Source organism: Candida parapsilosis, contig 005504 (assembly GCF_000182765.1).
Source record: "Candida parapsilosis strain CDC317 annotated contig 005504".
In the NCBI taxonomy this organism is placed as follows: domain Eukaryota; kingdom Fungi; phylum Ascomycota; class Pichiomycetes; order Serinales; family Debaryomycetaceae; genus Lodderomyces; species Lodderomyces parapsilosis.
The window spans coordinates 161,434-179,650 of NW_023503277.1; the positions used below are offsets into that span (position 1 = coordinate 161,434).

The 18,217-nt window shown below is 38.5% G+C and overlaps 5 protein-coding genes across 5 annotated transcripts; 3 read left to right on the forward strand and 2 right to left on the reverse strand. All coding sequences in view use genetic code 12, as the record gives it.

Moving 5' to 3' along the window:
* Window positions 1-27: 27 nt before the first annotated feature.
* On the forward strand, window positions 28-2,784 carry NAM2 (leucine--tRNA ligase; the record flags this gene model as incomplete). Its single annotated transcript, XM_036812267.1, has 1 exon — window positions 28-2,784. The coding sequence occupies one exon, from the start codon at window positions 28-30 to the stop codon at window positions 2,782-2,784; it is 2,757 nt and encodes a 918-aa protein (XP_036662834.1).
* A 1,271-nt stretch (window positions 2,785-4,055) lies between these two features.
* CPAR2_600640 (uncharacterized protein) lies at window positions 4,056-5,414 on the reverse strand (the record flags this gene model as incomplete). Its single annotated transcript, XM_036812278.1, has 1 exon — window positions 4,056-5,414. One exon carries the CDS (start codon window positions 5,412-5,414, stop codon window positions 4,056-4,058), a length of 1,359 nt encoding a protein of 452 aa, XP_036662835.1.
* Window positions 5,415-8,398: 2,984 nt separating this feature from the next.
* STE23 (metalloendopeptidase) lies at window positions 8,399-11,587 on the forward strand (the record flags this gene model as incomplete). Its single annotated transcript, XM_036812289.1, has 1 exon — window positions 8,399-11,587. One exon carries the CDS (start codon window positions 8,399-8,401, stop codon window positions 11,585-11,587), a length of 3,189 nt encoding a protein of 1,062 aa, XP_036662836.1.
* A 291-nt stretch (window positions 11,588-11,878) lies between these two features.
* On the reverse strand, window positions 11,879-13,243 carry CPAR2_600660 (uncharacterized protein; the record flags this gene model as incomplete). Its single annotated transcript, XM_036812300.1, has 1 exon — window positions 11,879-13,243. The coding sequence occupies one exon, from the start codon at window positions 13,241-13,243 to the stop codon at window positions 11,879-11,881; it is 1,365 nt and encodes a 454-aa protein (XP_036662837.1).
* A 2,060-nt stretch (window positions 13,244-15,303) lies between these two features.
* Window positions 15,304-18,180, forward strand: CPAR2_600670 (uncharacterized protein; the record flags this gene model as incomplete). The annotated part of the gene is made up of 3 exons (XM_036812311.1): window positions 15,304-15,322; window positions 15,394-17,600; window positions 17,665-18,180. The coding sequence occupies 3 exons, from the start codon at window positions 15,304-15,306 to the stop codon at window positions 18,178-18,180; spliced, it is 2,742 nt and encodes a 913-aa protein (XP_036662838.1).
* Window positions 18,181-18,217: the final 37 nt, after the last annotated feature.

Sequence of the window (18,217 nt, forward strand, 5' to 3'; positions counted from 1 at the left end):
GAGGACGACTTTGATATAGAACTCAAGATGTTGATGTCATTACAACGAATACGACCTTACCAACAGAGTTATAAGTTAGTACCCATATCCCCGATACGAACACTTGCAACATACAATAATTTTGTGGAATTGGACAAAAAATGGAGGGATAGGTGGAGCCAACAACAACAGCACAAAGGTGAAAAAGTCGCCCCATCTAGGTCTAAGAAAGATTTCTATGCATTGGTGATGTTCCCATACCCTTCAGGGGTTCTACATTTGGGCCACTTGCGTGTATATACCATAAGTGATGTTGTTGCCAGGTACAAAAAATTGAATGGCTATAACGTGATTCATCCAATGGGGTGGGATGCGTTTGGATTGCCAGCAGAAAATGCAGCCATTGAAAGAGATATAGATCCAGCTATATGGACAGATACCAATATATCGAAAATGAAACAGCAAATGATAAATTTTCTGGCTGATTTCGATTGGGACAAAGAGATTAATACTAGCTCCCCTGATTATTACAAATGGACTCAAAAAATCTTTCTCATGTTGTATGAAAAAGGTCTTGCATATCGGAAAAAAGCAGAGATCAATTGGGATCCAGTGGACCAAACAGTTTTAGCTAATGAACAAGTAGATGCCAAGGGTAGATCTTGGAGAAGTGGGGCAATTGTGGAAAAGAGAAATTTAGAACAATGGTTTATTGGGATAACTCAATATGCTGATAGGTTGGTGCAAGATCTTGATCATCTTGATCAATGGCCAGAACATGTCAAGACTATGCAAAGGAATTGGATTGGGAGATCTGAGGGTTGCGTCGTGCATTTCCCGATAAATCATGGTAATTGCAGAGTGTCGGTTTTCACTTCACGACCAGAAACATTATTCGCGGTGCAATTTTTGGCTCTTAGTTTAGATCATCCTTTGGTTAAAGAGCTAGCAAAGAATGATGCGCAATTGATAAAGTTTATCGACGAGTCGAGAAATGCACCACTCGATTCAAAAGCCGGTTACAAGCTTCCTATTAAAGCGTCAATCCCACTCAATCCAGACAACACAGTGAAGTCAGTGTTTGATGTTCCAATTTATGTGGCTCCTTACGTGCTTAGTGAGTATGGATCGGGTGCTGTTATGGGATGTCCGGGACATGATACCAGAGATTATGAGTTTTGGAAACTACATGAACCTGATCACCCTATTGTTCAGGTTATTGGACCAAAAGATTCCAAAAGAATGGCAATTCCATACATTTTGAAAAAAGGTGTGATGCAAGATAATAGTACTCTTGAAGGGGGATTAGAGGATCTACAACAATACAAAGGATTATCGGGAACAGCTGCGGCAAATGTCGTTGCACATCAATTGACTCAAACTGGTTTCGGAAGTGTAAGCACACAATATAGATTAAAGGATTGGTTAATTAGCCGACAACGATATTGGGGAGCTCCCATCCCAATTATACACTGCTCGGATTGTGGTCCAGTCCTTGTGCCAGAGGAACAACTCCCTGTGCTTTTACCAAAAGTGAGTACTGAACACTTTACTAAGGGAAACCCTTTGGGCAACATTGATGGGTTTGTCAATTGCAAGTGCCCCTCATGTGGAAAGGATGCCAAAAGAGAAACCGACACAATGGATACCTTTATGGACTCTTCATGGTACTATTTGCGATATTTGGATTCCAAGAATGACAGAGAAATCATAAGTTCCACCGCTAGTCAAAACATGCCGGTTGACTTGTATGTGGGTGGTGTTGAGCATGCGATTTTGCACTTGTTGTATGCCAGATTCATTGCCAAGTTCTTGAGTGATTGCAATGTATGGGATGGCAAATCTTGTCATGATGAACCATTGACCAAATTAGTCACCCAAGGAATGGTTCATGGTTTAACTTATGCTGATCCTAATACCAACAAGTTTCTCAAACCGGATGAAGTTGACCTAACCAATCCACAAGCACCAGTGATAAAGCAAACGGGAAAAGCACCAAGAGTTACATATGAGAAAATGTCGAAATCCAAGTATAATGGAGCCGATCCTGGAGAATGTATTGCCAAATTTGGCGCTGATGCTACAAGGGCACAAATGTTGTTCCTGGCGCCAGTTTCGGATACGTTGTTGTGGAATGAGGACCAGATTTCTGGTGTTGATAGATGGCTTAGACGAGTTCTTGCGTTGAGCGAGTCTATCCGCAATTTAAATGAGCTGGAAGTGGGTAAAGGCGACCAACAAATTGCTCTTGTGATATTGAAGAATCCAATTGTTGGGGAAACGACTATTGGATTGAATGGATATGAGTTTGAATTCTACAATCAGGTACAAGACCTAGTCAAGAGCATTTCCGATTCGATCGATATTCACTTTTCATTGAATACCGTTGTTTCTGATTTGATGAAGATGACAAATCTCATAACCGACGCAATCAAGTCCAACAAGTGCAAACACAATTTAATTCTTGACTCGTATATCAAGTTATTGATCTGTATGGCTCCAGTGACCCCAGCTACATCAGAGGAATGTTGGGAAGCTATACAATTGAGTAATGGGTTGGAGCCAAGCTCGATATTTGAACAACGGTATCCTACTGATAAAGCTATCCAGTCTAGTATCCAAAAGTATAATATTTTTATCAATGGCAAAGCAAGAGGTACAATTATGGCGGAGGACAAGTTGATTAATGAAGATGATGAGAGTATAATTAAGTTACTCAAAGCAAATGATGGATTTTCGTATCATTTACCGATTAAGGTTAAAAAGATTATCAAGAAACCAAGATTGATTAGTGTCATTGGTTGAAAAAATAGGGTTCCGGTACCGACTTGTATATAGATCACTGTATTATTGTAATTGTCGATGAAAATGTGAAACCCTCGATTTCGTTTAGGTACAAATAGAAGATCTACCAGTGTATCAAAAGTTTATTGTTCTTGCATAACAATAATTTGAAGTAGGTGTTGAACAAAAGTACTCTCAAAGAAAACGTGGTGTCAATATAGCTGTTGAATTCTAAAGAACCCAATGATAAGTATGTAGAGTTAGATCTCTTCCATAGATGAAAAGAACTGTATAAATCCATTCTCATCCATTCTCATCCATTCTCAACCTCTGGGTGACTATGGTTTCGGCACGTGATTTAGTTTCTCTCTTTTATCTCTTACTTGATACGATTTTTTGCAACCAGGTACTTTTTTACTTTTACAACCAACCTGTACAGAAAGCTATATAAAGCTATAATTTGCCCCCCTTTTTGGTTTGAAATTCTTCCTTCAATATATCTGCATGAGAAAAGGATTGGCCATTTTGAGTTGATTTGAAATGAAGAATGGGTGGTGGTGGGAATTAATATTTTACATTGCAAAACAAACAGAAAAGACCATTCTTTTTGAATGGCACCCTAGTGTATAAGTAACTCTTTAGCTGAATCAATTGGTTTTTTCATGGGGGTTGGGGAAGATATTGTCACCAATACTGAATTTGCAACAATCAAAACGCGACACTATCTTTTTTTTTGGACCACCTTGGCAAGCATTAGGCTTAACCTACGATCCTTCCCATGATACCTCTTGGAATGTCTACCCCAATGCGGCGGTATATACTAGCTAGTAAATTTAAAAGACTTGTTCACTACCCCAAAATTGTGTGTTAGCTCATCATGGAATAAACTTCAAAAAACACCCTGTCCAACGATATCCGTTAACCAATCCCTACACCCAAAAGTGCAATTTTGACTAGTCATTAGGGGTAAAGTGCTTGTGGGGGGGTAAAAATGTCATGTTCTGATACGTGTTGCTAAAAGTTTGGCAAGATCAATGTGAGTAGAAAAGTTAAGGCACGGCTGCGATGCATGGGGATCACTTTCCCAGCCACCACAACAGAACGCTTTCAAAAAGAGAAGATTGCCAGGAACAAATTGAGCAATTAGCGGTATCAGTTTTAGTAAACTATACACCAAATAAAATTATAGGAACCGAAAATATAGAAGGGTAGAAAATAGAAAATTGAAAGTATGTAGGTATTAGCATTGGCTGGAGTGATGATTCTCACCAAAGCCAACTTGAATGTAAGACTTACTCAGCAGTGTTAGGAACATCATTGAAAACACCTAAGCCAATGTATTTGGTGAAAATTGCAACAACTTCAAAAGTTGAGCTGGTTTCCCAAATACCAATTGAGTGAGCAGTTTCAATATCAATTCCCAAAATGGCCAATAAACCGAGGAAATGATCGTGGTTTGGAAGATAGTGGTGTTGGATAATAATGTATTCAATTGCCTTGATCAATACTTCAATCTTGAGAACGACACCGGCAATAGTAACAGTGATAACCTTTTCGGCAATGTCAACAACATCATGCCCAATATCGATAAGCTTGGTCAAGATGGCAACAAAATCAATGGTAACAGTATGGTAAGTGAGGTTTACTTGAGCTGCGAGTTCAGCATCGATACCCAAGATTTTCAATACATGATCAAAGTGATCTGGGTTTGGAAGTGGGTGATCGAGGATAATGACATAGTTGATGGCTTTGAGGATAAGATCAATGGAGATTTGGTGCTCTTGAATAGTGACAACCCCACCTCTCTTTTGGAAATTGTGAACAAAGCCAAGACCGATATACTTGAACAAAGTGATGGCGACATCAAAACTTGAACTTGTCTCCCAAATGCCAATGGAATGAGCAGCATCAACATCGATTCCTAAAATGGACAAGACTTTATCAAAATAAACAGCGTTTGGAAGTGCGTGGCCAAGAACAAAGATATATTCAATGGCTTTCAAAATTAACTTAAGTTCAATGACTTTACCAGCAATGGTGATAGTGATCACCTTTTCGGCAATGTCAACAACATCATGCCCAATATCGATAAGCTTGGTCAAGATGGCAACAAAATCAATGGTAACAGTATGGTAGGTAAGATTGACCTGTGCGGCAAGATCAGCATCAATACCTAAAATCTTCAATACATGATCAAAGTGATCTGAGTTTGGAAGTGGATGATTAAAAATGATAACGTATTCAATAGCTTTAATAATGGCATCAATGGAAATTTGGTGATCGTGGATGGTGACGAACCCACCTCTTTTTGAAACATCAACAGCGCCAACAATGTCATCGTCAACAGCGTCTCTTTTAGTAACTTGGTGCAAGATGGAAAGAACATCACCATTCTGATTTCTGGAAGCTTCCAACAAACTTCTACCAAGCTCAGCAATCAATTCATCACTTTCGTAACCCTTGGCAAGATCTTCTTGAGTGGCTTCATTCAAATTGAGGTTGAGTGATTGGATCAAATTGTTAAAATCTGAATTCAAGTTTTTAATATCATGTTGAATAGTTTGGATTTCTTCTGATACTGGGACAGCTGGTGCTGCTTGGATAAAGGTAGTTAAACCAGCAAAAGTTGCAGCAACAGTGGTGAACTTCATTTTTCTGGGAGTTGGTTGTACTGGAATAATGGTTGCAAAATATAAAACAGAAAAAAATATCAATCCCAAGGGAATTCCAGTACATTTTATATATTGTTCATCTCTTTTAGTGAGACAAACTGTAAAAGCAAAGGCGAATATAGTGTGGTACTCAATCATCCTTACTATTTGACTGTTTGTTGTGGTTTCTTTGTTGACATTTCACATGTTTTTGTTAATACAAACCGTGGTGCCGAAATTTGTTAAATCCACACAAATTGTTGACAAAGCAAGAGTGTGGCGACAGCCTACAGATTTGGTGGAGGAACTGCACTGTTTGCTGGGAGGAACAATAAGGTACCCTACCTGTGTTGTTATTCATGAACAATAGGGTATGAGCACTGCAGATAAAAGATTTGCAACCTCTACAAAGAGCACGTTTTCTCCATTGTTTTCTAAATTTTACAAGCGAAGCCGCCATTTCGATTTAAATTTACGAAAAGTGTTTCACGATAGAATTTGGAAGAACTGTTTACCATGAACATACAAATTTCGTTTGTTTGTCAACAAACGGAACAAAACTAGAGAGCCATCATTGTTTTGCTTTCTCAGTTGTGGAAACAATAAACGCATACACAATGGTGACACGTTGCTGCATTAACCCTAAGCGAATTGAACTAACTGATAATGCGCTGTCTAAAAATCAAGTTTGTTACATATCCCTGTTCTAGAACACAAAAGTCGAAGATTTGTATACACCAGCACTTTACCTACTATTTCGAGTGTTGTTATTGCTAGGAAATGCATAATCTTGGCATCTCCGTGGAACCTTTACATACAATTATCTTTCGCAATGAGGTCTTAGTGTTTCTTGCGTACCTGATCTATAAAAAGCCACAATATCTGTTGGTAAACAAGCACGCGTTACGCAACACTTGAGCAAAATTGGGCAACTATTATAAAGTACTCATTGTTTGAATCTGTCATGAAATTCGCCTTACTTTTTTCGCCACATGCCTTGATTGTTGCTCTTCTGCGGTATTGTTTGCATTCACACACAATGACCAATTCCTTGTCACGATAGAAAATCGGGAATCCATTGTTTATTGTCACCAATTGTGAGAAACGCGAACAACAGAGAGAACAAGATATGGATTGATTTTGTCATTGCTGAACAAGGATGTTCTTCAAGTGTTCTTTTACAATTGATGGGTGGAACTATGAAATTATCACAAACTACTGAATCCATGTTGGTGGCTGCTTGTTTAGACTAGTAAAATCTAGGGAGAGAGATAACCCAATGTCATTCAGCAAGAATTTTGTTTGCTTAAGCGAGATATTACGCAAACAAAGGGTCTATTACAGAAAGACTAAAAATTTGATTAGCCGAGAAGAGCGAAACGACTATGAAAACAAAAAATGGGGGTGGTGGTGGGTGTGAAGCGTAATCGGCCCGCATAATTGGATTTTTGTGTTAACTCCGGCCCTCACTACAACGCGGCTTTTGTGGATTATCATCCTCGAGATTGGGCCTATTTTTGTGCTTGTTATATTGATAAAGACAATACTTACTATTTTGTATAACGTCAACTAACGACACGTGTAGAAGGCTCACGAGCTACACAAACACAAAGTAGTTCTGGCTACATGTTTTCTTGGCGTTGTATCTAGGGGGCGGTTGCACCACATTCACCACATTCTGACATCCACACAATCCACACAAACCACACAATCCACACGATCCACACAATCAACATTCCCGCGCCTCATAGTTCAGCAATTACACACATTGGGATGATCTACTATTTACCAAAATCTGTAGTTCTTTGCTGTGGTTGTGGAATTTAACCGAGGATAAACTTTAATGGCAAAGCTTTTGTTAATAGTGAGGTTGTGATGACGTGATTTCAGTAAAGACAAACTTTACGAATCTGTGGATGTTGTAATGAGAGGTGGATAGACTGGAAGTGAAAACGCTTCGGAATATCGTGTATTATACATAGCGATAGTAACAGTCACAAATCAAAAAATGCTGAAAGCCCTTTTATGGAGGTGAGTGGATATTGCTTAGTTGGGTTCATCTTTTTATACATTCATAGAACGGTGAGTCATATTGTATTGGCTTAGCATATTTGCCGACCTTTCACATTTAACTTACATGCTCTTGATACACCACAGTAGAATACAGCCCCATGTTGCGTTTGATAATAAAACTCAAAACAGATGCACAAGTGTGTTTCGTGTTTCTTTCTTTCCTGAAAATACTTCCGTCTTTGCCGAGTGTCTCATGAGGTGATTGACAGCTTACAAGGTGGCTTTGTTGTAGTTGATTTGCGCTTTCTTAGTATGATTCTTGGGCTACTTGATGAACCTGTGACTTCGATTGGTAAGGGACAAGACACTCAATTCACTAGCCTACCGACACCGCCACGTGAGTGGGACTGCTAAGAGTTTCAAATGCTACTCGTTTTGAACTTTCACAGTTTCAACCTTAAAATATGATTAGGCGTTTATTGCACATTCGTCGTCTTATTGAGTGTTGTACGCTGGCCAAGCAAGTTTGATGTGAAGGAATCTTAAAGGCTATTCTCATTACATAAAAATCACACCCGACGAATCAGTAATGCGATGACGCCTTTTTTCTGGTCTTGTGGCAACAGTACCAGGCATCATGGTCAATTATGCTAAACAAGTGGGGCAAGAATAATCTTGTATAACCAACAAGGTGTGTACTCCTCTTACCCCCGTACCTCCACCACACTGATTATTCCGCACGAATATTTTTTTTTCTTTTTAGAATCTTGTGCCACCAACGAAAGCTAACGTTGACGGTTTGCATTCATTTTTCACTTACCAGGGTGTGTCTCATTTTCATGCTCTTCTGGTGCTTCACTAAGCTTTACTTGAATAGTCCCATTTTAGTATCACAAATCAAACGCAGCATAACTAGTTACAGCTCTCCATTTACGACTTCAAAGAGACCATTTTCATTGTCACATTCCATCATGCCCGAACTTAAAGACCAATTCACTTTGTTAGCAGATAATACAGATATTGAGAAACCATTACTCGATGACAGACAGTATCGGTACCTTAAGCTCAAGAATGAATTAAGAGTTTTGGTAATTAGTGACCCACATGCTGACAAATCCGCAGCTTCATTGGATGTCAACGTTGGATCATTTGCCGACAAGGAATACAATATATCCGGGTTGGCCCACTTTTGTGAGCATTTGTTGTTTATGGGGACTTCGAAATATCCTCAAGAGAATGAATATTCCGACTATTTGGCAAAACATTCTGGTCATTCAAACGCATACACTGCCGCAGAGCATACCAACTATTACTTCCAAGTTGGGTCTAATCATTTAGAAGGAGCTTTGGATCGTTTTGCTCAATTTTTCATCTCACCCTTGTTTAGCAAAAGCTGCAAAGATCGCGAGATTAATGCTGTGGACTCGGAGAATAAGAAAAATCTTCAAAGTGATTTGTGGAGGTTGTACCAGTTGGATAAGCTGCTCAGTAACACGAAACACCCATATAATGGATTCTCTACGGGTAATTACATGACGTTACATACAATCCCCGAACTGCAAGGGGTTAACGTGCGAGATATCTTGATGAAATTCCACAATGATCGATACTCGGCCAATTTGATGTCTTTGGTTATTTTGGGTAAAGAAAATTTAGACGAGTTGTCTACATGGGCAATTGAAAAATTTTCTGATGTGGCTGATAAATGCTTATCCAGACCCAACTATGATGGTGAATTGATTTACAAAACTGATCACATGCTCAAGCTCATAAAAGCCAAACCAGTCAAGGATTTGCATCAATTAGATATCACATTTATGATTCCTGATGATTTGGAAGAAAAGTGGGACTGCAAACCTCAAAGCTACTTTTCACACTTGTTGGGCCATGAAAGCGAAGGCTCCATTTTATATCATCTCAAGTCAAAAGGATGGGTGACAGAATTGTCATCGGGTAATATGAAAGTGTGTCAGGGTAGCTCTTCATACGTTGTTGAATTTCAGTTAACGCCTGAAGGGTTGAATCATTGGCAAGACATTGTGAAGACTACATTTGATTACTTGCATTTCATCAACGAACAAGGACCCCAGAAATGGATCTGGGAAGAAATCAAGAATATTTCAGAAGTAAACTTTAAGTTCAAACAAAAAGCGGATGCTGCAAACACAGCTTCCAAATTGTCGAGTGTTTTGTACAAATTTGACGAATTTATTCCTGCTGATAATTTGTTAAGCTCTTCAGTTGTTCGCAAGTATGATCCTGAAGCGATTACAAAATTCGGATCTTACTTGAATATCGATAATTTCCGAGTTACCTTGGTCTCCCCTGACTTTGAGGGTCTCTCTCAAAAGGAGAAATGGTATGGTACTGAGTATGAAGTGCAGGAGATTCCTCAGGGGTTACTTGATCAAATCAAAAATCCGGCATCTAATCAACACTTGCATTTCCCAGCACCGAACCCTTTCATTCCAACCAATTTCGATATCTTGGGGAAGAAGCTGCAATCACCACAAGTTTCACCATACTTGATAAGCCACGACAACAAAATGAACCTTTGGTACAAACAAGATGACCAATTTGAGGTACCAAAAGGAACAATTGAAATCGTATTTCATTTGCCTGCGTCCAATGTCGACGTTGAATCTGCTACAAAATCGGTCGTTTTTGCTGAAATGTTGGACGATCATTTGAATCAAATAACTTACTTTGCTTCTTTGGTTGGATTGAGAGTTGGTATCAATTGCTGGCGTGATGGTTTTGCCATCTACGTGAGTGGCTATAACCACAAACTTCCAGTTCTTTTGAACAAAGTTTTGGATGAGTTTTTCAACTTCACCCCTAGTGCTGATAGGTTTGAGCCATTGAAGTTCAAATTGTGTAAGGAGTTCAAAAATGTTGGATACCAAGTGCCATATAATCAAATTGGATCCTATCACTTGCAAATTGTCAATGAAAAAGTTTATGATTACGACGACAAGATTGAGATCTTGGAAAATTTGCAATTTACCGAGGTGGAGCAGTTTATTAAAAACTCCATCACTTTTGCTGGTGTATTTGCCGAAGTTTTGGTTCATGGTAATTTCGATATCAGCAATGCGACGGAGATTAAAAATTCCGTTTCCAAGCATTTAGATCTGATTGAACCCATAATGGATGAGTATGATGAGAACAAGTTTCATTTGCAAAACTACGTTTTCCAACCTGGTGAAGTGACCCGTTTTGAAGTGGATCTCAAAGACAAGAATAATATAAACTCGTGCATTGAGTACTATTTACAAATAAGTCCAACCAATGACGATATAAAGTTGAGGGTGCTCACTGACTTGTTATCAACCATCATCCGAGAGCCATGTTTCAATCAATTGAGAACAAAAGAACAGTTGGGGTATGTCGTGTTTTCAGGTTTGAGAAAGGGTAGAACTTCAATTGGGTTTAGAGTCTTGGTGCAATCTGAAAGATCAAGTGAGTACTTGGAGTACCGTATTGATGAATTTATTCGCAAGTTTGGCAAATATGTTAATCACGAGTTGACTGATGAAAATTTTTACAAGTTCAAACAAGCCTTGATCGATGCCAAATTACAAAAATTGAAGCATTTAAGCGAGGAAACGAATCGTTTGTGGAGTGCAATCACTGATGGATATTACGAGTTTGATGCAAGACAAAAGCATGCGTCTTTATTGGAAACTGTGACCAAGCAAGAATTTATAAACTTTTTCAATGAATACGTTGCTGGAGTTGAGAATAACAAGAATGGAAAAACTGGCAAGTTTGTCTTGCACTTGAAATCACAAGTGAAGAACGAAGTTCCCAACTCGAAACTAGTTCAAAGTGCTTTGAGTAATTTCGCGTATCGTCATGGGTACGATATCAATCATGAATTTATTGATAGTTTGGTCAAGAAGTTGGAGCTGAGTTCTAATGAGTTCATTATTGAGGAATACATCAAAGAAGTTGAACGTGAGTCAAAAGCCACCCTAGATAAGGAACACGTATTGCAAGAAATTAAATCGGCCATAGACAATCCTATCCCTGAAGGGTATCCTAGTGGGAAGTTAATTGGTTCAATTGAGGAGTTTAGAGAAAATCATACGTTGGGTGGATACCCCCATCCTGTTTCGCCTTTGACAAAGTTTTATTACGATCAATCTCATTTGTAGATAGGTAAGTAGCAAAATAGATAAACAATAAAGTCAAAATAGTCATTATTTTTTGCAGACACATCCAATTCATGACTTGTATCGGTACTTGGACACCAGTAATGATTGCACCAGGGCGGTGCTGAACTATGTGCCACCCAAAGAAGGATCCAACTACAACGTCAATGCAACCAATTCAAACACATTGTGAATATATCACAGCTACGAGGTAGAACTAGTGTACCCTGTCATTAATTGTACTCACATGTATAAACTCACTCCAATTAATCTCCCCTATGGTTTCGCCTCTTTCTATTGAACATGATGTGCCACCAAGTTGGGCATACCCCAACAACGATAACCCAAAGGTTTTGCCAAGTAACATATTCCTTCGGTTTCAATTCCATCGTACCCTTCCAACCTGTCCCAAGTAGTTCCAATAATATAACTAGTGGGGAATATAGCACCTTGTTTGAAAATATAAGACTTGAAAAACAAGACAGCACCACCAACAGAATCCAATTCCACCATATAACTTAATTTCTGTTGATCAATAGTTAATTCATCCTTGTTGTCCAAATTAAAGAAATGAAACATCTCCAGTTCAATATCGCGAGGTACATAATCAAATTGGTCCCATTTGTTCTCATCCATCAATTGCAATTGCTCCAAAGTTGGTTTGGTTCTCTTTCCACGCCATGAATTACGATCATAATCGGATAAATCTCCCCGTCTAATTCTAGGCACAATTATATCCTTTTTTGATCCAATTAAAAATTGAATGAATTTGGAAGCATGTTCAAATTCAACGATATCGGAATCAATGAACAAAGTATATGCTTCCAGGGTGAGGGCATTGGATACAAGGTAGTTTCTGCATCGGGCAATCAATCTTCGTCTCATTCTTTGTTTTCTATCGTCATGGCGATTGTCTCTTGATAATTCTTCGTCGTCACCAGAGGCGGTTTGCTCTAAATCTGGGGCTGAGACAATAGTGATGGTGTTGAAATACTTGAAATATTGTGCATCATTTTCGTCAATAAACTTTTGAATATTTTCAAATTCAGTGAGGTAGTTTGATGATAAGCCTAGGTTGAATTGTAAATCTGGCTGATTTTCAATGATTGTGTGTATTGTTTTCATAAAGTCGCTGAATAGACGATCTTTCCCATAAGGTTGATCTTTACCAATAGCTGAAAGTATAAGGACTGATGGATTCTCGTTGATTGTGGTGTACTTGTTAGTTGGTTGTAATTTGTGTTCTTTCTTCTGTTGATGGTGTTGTGGTTGTTGTTTGTAAATTACTTTAAATGAGTTTGAAGTTGGGTCGTAGTATGAGTATTTGTAGAATTGTTTATGACTGGTAGACTCACCAGTGGATTCATTCTGAACTATGGAAGAAGTCGTGGCTGTAGGGGAACTGCTACTGTCACTCGAAGTTGTGGCTGTGGTTGTGGCTATGTTGTCACCTAAGGTGGTTTTATCGGTGACGGCTGTCGTTGAAGGCACCTGTAGCTCAACAGATGTAGCTAACTTTAGCTCATTCTGCTGGGACGATGTGCTTCTTGTATATCCTATGGCGTTCCTATTGACGTTCAAGAACGATACTGTTGATAGTATGAGTAGAAGGACAATTAATGTGATGAATGTGCGTTGTTGGATTCTTAATGAACTCATGATGTGTGTGAGGGAGTTGGTTTAGCTGGAATCAAAAGAGTGAAGAAGAATGGTAAGATATATATGTAAGAGTTGTTGTGCGATTTAGTTATTCTTATTAGTCATGAAGAGAAGGGGGGGAGGAACAGGTCTTGTTTAAAAAGTAGTATATCGGGCGCTTATTGTGGTAAAAAAATATTACGCATTTTGTGTCATTAGAATTATATCTGCAGTAAGAGCTAAAAACTCTGGTTTCTATTTTCTACTTTTTTATTTACTCCCTTCTATAAATAAACCACAGCTATATATGTATGTTGTTTTGTCAACAACACACAATAGATCAGCTACCCTTAGATTTTTCTTTTGGGTGGAAAGGGGGGGGAGCGTTAGATCATGATACAGCTAGGCTAAATGACTGCTCTTATAGACCACTGCAGCTCTGTTGCAGCTCAAACTTTTCATCAATCAATGCATTTCCACAAAGATAGAGAACAATATTGGTAGTCGCGTGACACACGTGCGTGGCTATATTTTGTGTAATTCTTTCAATATGCAATAGAATTCAGGAAAAAATTTCTATCGCAGGTGGAATTGCATTATGAGTAAAGAGGTTGTTCTAAAAGCTTAATGAAGGGACGTGTTTTGTTTGTTAGTGCATGTTTACATTTTTAACACCTCCAACATGAATGAGATTGAGTAAACAGTGGAGACAGGAACCCTGTTTATAAAACCTTATTTTCTGGGAACAAACACATTGGTAAGATCTACTCAGACAGAGCTTACAAGAATGAAAGATGGAAAAATATGGGGTGAACGCATAACGAGCCAACTTTCCATGTCGTATCCATCATGCTACACGGTGGTTCTCTTGAAACCCACGTGGGTGGGTGTATTAAATTAGTGGAAGATAATAAAGTCTAAAATGGACACTAAAACTATATTCTTTTTGTAATACAAAGCTTATAATAATAATCTTATTTTTAGATCGTGCATATTCAAAATAAATGAGTTTTAATATGGGCTCACACTGCAGTATGATCGTATGCCACGCATTCGGAAGGCTCCAACATATTGAAAGCTGATGTTTGGACGATGGAGCATACCAGGGAACGGTTGTCCTCTTTTCTGAAGATGAAATTTCGTCTAATGATTGTATCTTCTAATTAGAAAATACGCAATCAAAACTCGTACTCCCTTCATTTTCAATGGCCAAGGGGATGAACGAAACGCCTCAGAAGCGTCTTGTGGATCTACATTATTTATGGTGAGGAACGTAAAACGCTTTTAGCTTGTTCAACATAAAACATGCTAGATCACAATGCAAGGTTTCTAAAACTAAACTGTGATCTATACGTTTACGTACCTTTCCATACATACACATCAAAGAAAAAGGGATGCACCTCAGATTGGATGACCTTGACTTCCTAAATAAACTGAACCACTTGGCCACACATTATTGTTCAAGAAATTTGTTATGAAGAAGAAATCTGTCAATCTCTAGACTCAATCATCATAGTCAACAGCCAATGGGTCGTGTACACTTGCACGTGAGAGATTGGCACAGATTGAAATTCTTAGGTATTAGTTGGAATAACGTACACTACTAAATTTGGGTGACTCTATGACCTGTAAAATCTTGTGCAACATCCAACAAAAGCTACTTTTGGTAGTAAAGTGGCAATGGCAAACTTGTAAGTGAACTCTGATAAAAACAGATACGCAAAGTAGTAATGAAATTAATAAGTAGAAAGATGATTAGAGTATAAAAGAGTGCGGTATTACAGAGTTTTGTAAATATCACCTTTGACAACTTTGTATTGGTAGCGAGTGTTTTTGTATTGAAGGTCGTGTACTTGGTAATATACATAGTGTCGTGTCATTTATGTTTTGCGACACGTGAAATAATGTAGGATACACCCCGTCTGGTGAAAAAAGGTAAGTGCAATTGGTAGCTGCTGCTTCAGAAGAAGAAGAAAATGTGAAAATGTAAACAAAAACAAAACACCATCATCAAGAAGGAAGCTCATTGCTAAACCCATTACAAACAACTCCTTCTTTTACCCACTCTATTGAACAAAGATATGGAGTATTTACGTCCTGGTATGTGTAATCAACAAAACTTTTCAATATATGCACAATTCATGGTGAGACATTTACTAACCTATGATCAGGATTTGACCCATCTTCAGTCACAGTGGCCAAACTAAGAAATATATTGAATTCGCACAATGTTACCTTTCCAAGCTCAGCTAAGAAATCAGAATTGATTGAAATCTTTGAAAAGGAGATTATCCCCAATGCACCACAATTACTTGCTGAGTACACCGCAAGAATTGGCAATTCTCACGACGAAGGTTTCTTGAACGCTACTGATAATGACGAAGAAGCAAGCGAGAAAGAAGATAAGTTGACACCGAAAAGGGAGAGGAAAAAAATACAAGATACCGCTGAATCTACTCCTGAAAAATCCAAAATCAAAACCGAGCATGCAAAAGTAGCAAAACCAAAATCGAAGAAAGAGACTAAAAGAAAGGATGATGAAGGGTCCACAAGGAAAAAGACAAAAGATGGCAAGAGATTACAGAAAGCTGACTCAAAGCAACATAAGTCTGGTGGATCAAATGTGGAGGAGACGAAGCACAATTCAGCTAAAGAAGAGCCAGAATCGGAAATTGAAAACTCAGAGTTTGATGCTACAGAAAATTTAAGCTCTTTTAGTGATCAGAATGTTTTCCAATCGAGCAAAGAGACATCCAAACCATCAAGAAAGAGAAAATTGGAAAGCAACAATGAGTCAAATGTACCTACAAAAAAATTGAAATCTCCACCAGCTACCAATAGAACTCGCATTACCAAATCTCCGAGCAAGTCAATATTTGATGATAGCGACTCTGACATATTTGACCGTACTGCGGTGGGCAACGTTGATGATAAGAAATATAACAAGTCCCTTGTGAAGGAGGAGGTAGCTGACACAAAAACCCCCAAAACCGTGTCAACAAAAAAGACAAAATCATTGTCTCCTTCAACGAATGAAAAGTCTTTCAAGTCATTGGAAGAAGAGATGGCTAATTTTGATAAGCAATTGGAATTGGTTAAACAAAGACACGTTTCTGACATTCCGGTAGAGAAGGAGGTAGATGTGAAACCTTTTTCCCAAACTCCTCAATCACCCAACATAAGTAATGAATTGGCACAGCTGTTGGGCATCACAATTCAAGGATTTCAACCACCGGTCGTTCCCTCACAAGTACAACATTTTAATCAAAGTGGTCAAATTGACCCGGTAGCACCATTAAACAATCTTGGAAATGAATCATTGAATTCACATAGTGATCAATTCAATGAAAGAGCACATTCAGATGCCAACAGGTCGAGCTCAACGATTAGAAACTTTACTCCACAAAAAGCTGCATTGATTGATGACCAAAAAGAACATGTTCTGGAGGAAATCACCACACCAAAGTCATCCTCGCGCAAGAAGAAAAAGAGAGGTGGGGAGACACCAAGTGAATATCTGACCCCAAGATCGAAGGAAACACCAAGATCGAAGGAAACCCCGAAATCCAGTCAATCATCACGGGGAAACAAAACACCTGCCACAGGAAGAAAGAATCTAAGGGGAATAAGAACACCTCTTGGTAGGGTTGCATTAACACCAAAGCCTAGATTGTTGTCGATAAATTCAACTCAAAATGTTCTGGACTCTGAAGAAGAAGAGGAGATAAAAGAAGTGAATGAAAAAATTAAACAATATAATGATAGCAAACACGATGCTTTGGACAATTTAGCTGCTAATACTGAGAGCATGCTCCTGACCACTACTGTTATCACATTCTTCACTTGGATTGTTGCCATGTTTTTTGGGTTATTCGGGTACTGGTACTATGAGCAAAAATATTTAGTTGGTTATTGCGGCCAAGAAATTGACCAGCCCACTTTTGGAGATTCATCAGTGGTATTGGTGCAACAACTTGGAAATGCTCTCGACACCTATTGCAAGCCCAGTTGTGTGCCTTGTCCACAGCATGCTAGATGCTTTACCAATTTAGAATTGGGTTGTTTTGAAGATTTCATGGAGTACAAGCCTTGGTACGATTTTATTTTACCAGGCCACAAGAAATGTGTACCCGATGCGAAAAAGGCGGAAAAATTGGAGCTCATGATTGATGCTGCTCTTGATGTATTGCGTAGCAAAAATGCAGCTATTGACTGTGGTAGAGGCACAGACGATTCTCAAAGTGGTATCTCGGTGCAAGAGTTGCACGATGTTTTACTCTCAATGAAGGCACCCTATATCACTACCGAAGAATTTGAGGAACTCTGGTCAAGATCACTTGTTGAATTGCAAAAAGAACCCGATATAATTCTAAGGCAAGTACGAAATTTTTGAAACATTTATTAGCTTATTTTTTTGAACTTAGTACTAACAAGCCATCTAGTTCCGACTTGCTGATTTACCATCAAGACAATATCCACCTTACACTAACAACACGGAAACCAAGATACAAGACAAGGTCGAAATTCTTCGATCAACGTCCTTATCAAACATTAGTTTGAAATGTCAAATACAAAACAGTATTGTGGGTAGCATTTCCCGTTACAAGTATTGGTTATTAACTCTACTTTTAGCGATTTTATCATTCAAAGCAATACAATTGAGATTTAGACGATACCAATTGGAGAAAGTCAAGATTGATATTTTGTATCAAGAAGTTTTGGACAAGTTGGTCAATCAGGTGAGGGTTTCACGAGACAATTCAAATATAAATAGATACATTGGGGCTAACCAGTTAAGAGATTTGATATTAAGTAGTGAGGATGATTTGAGTGAACGTGTTCGGTTGTGGAATTTTGTTGGACAAAAGATTGAACATAATACCAATGTTACCAGCAAGATTATTGAAAACCATGGCGAGATAATGAAGGTTTGGGAATGGATTGGTGATGAGAGGTAGACATCTACTTGTTTCGATAGTGAAAAGTCAAAAGTTG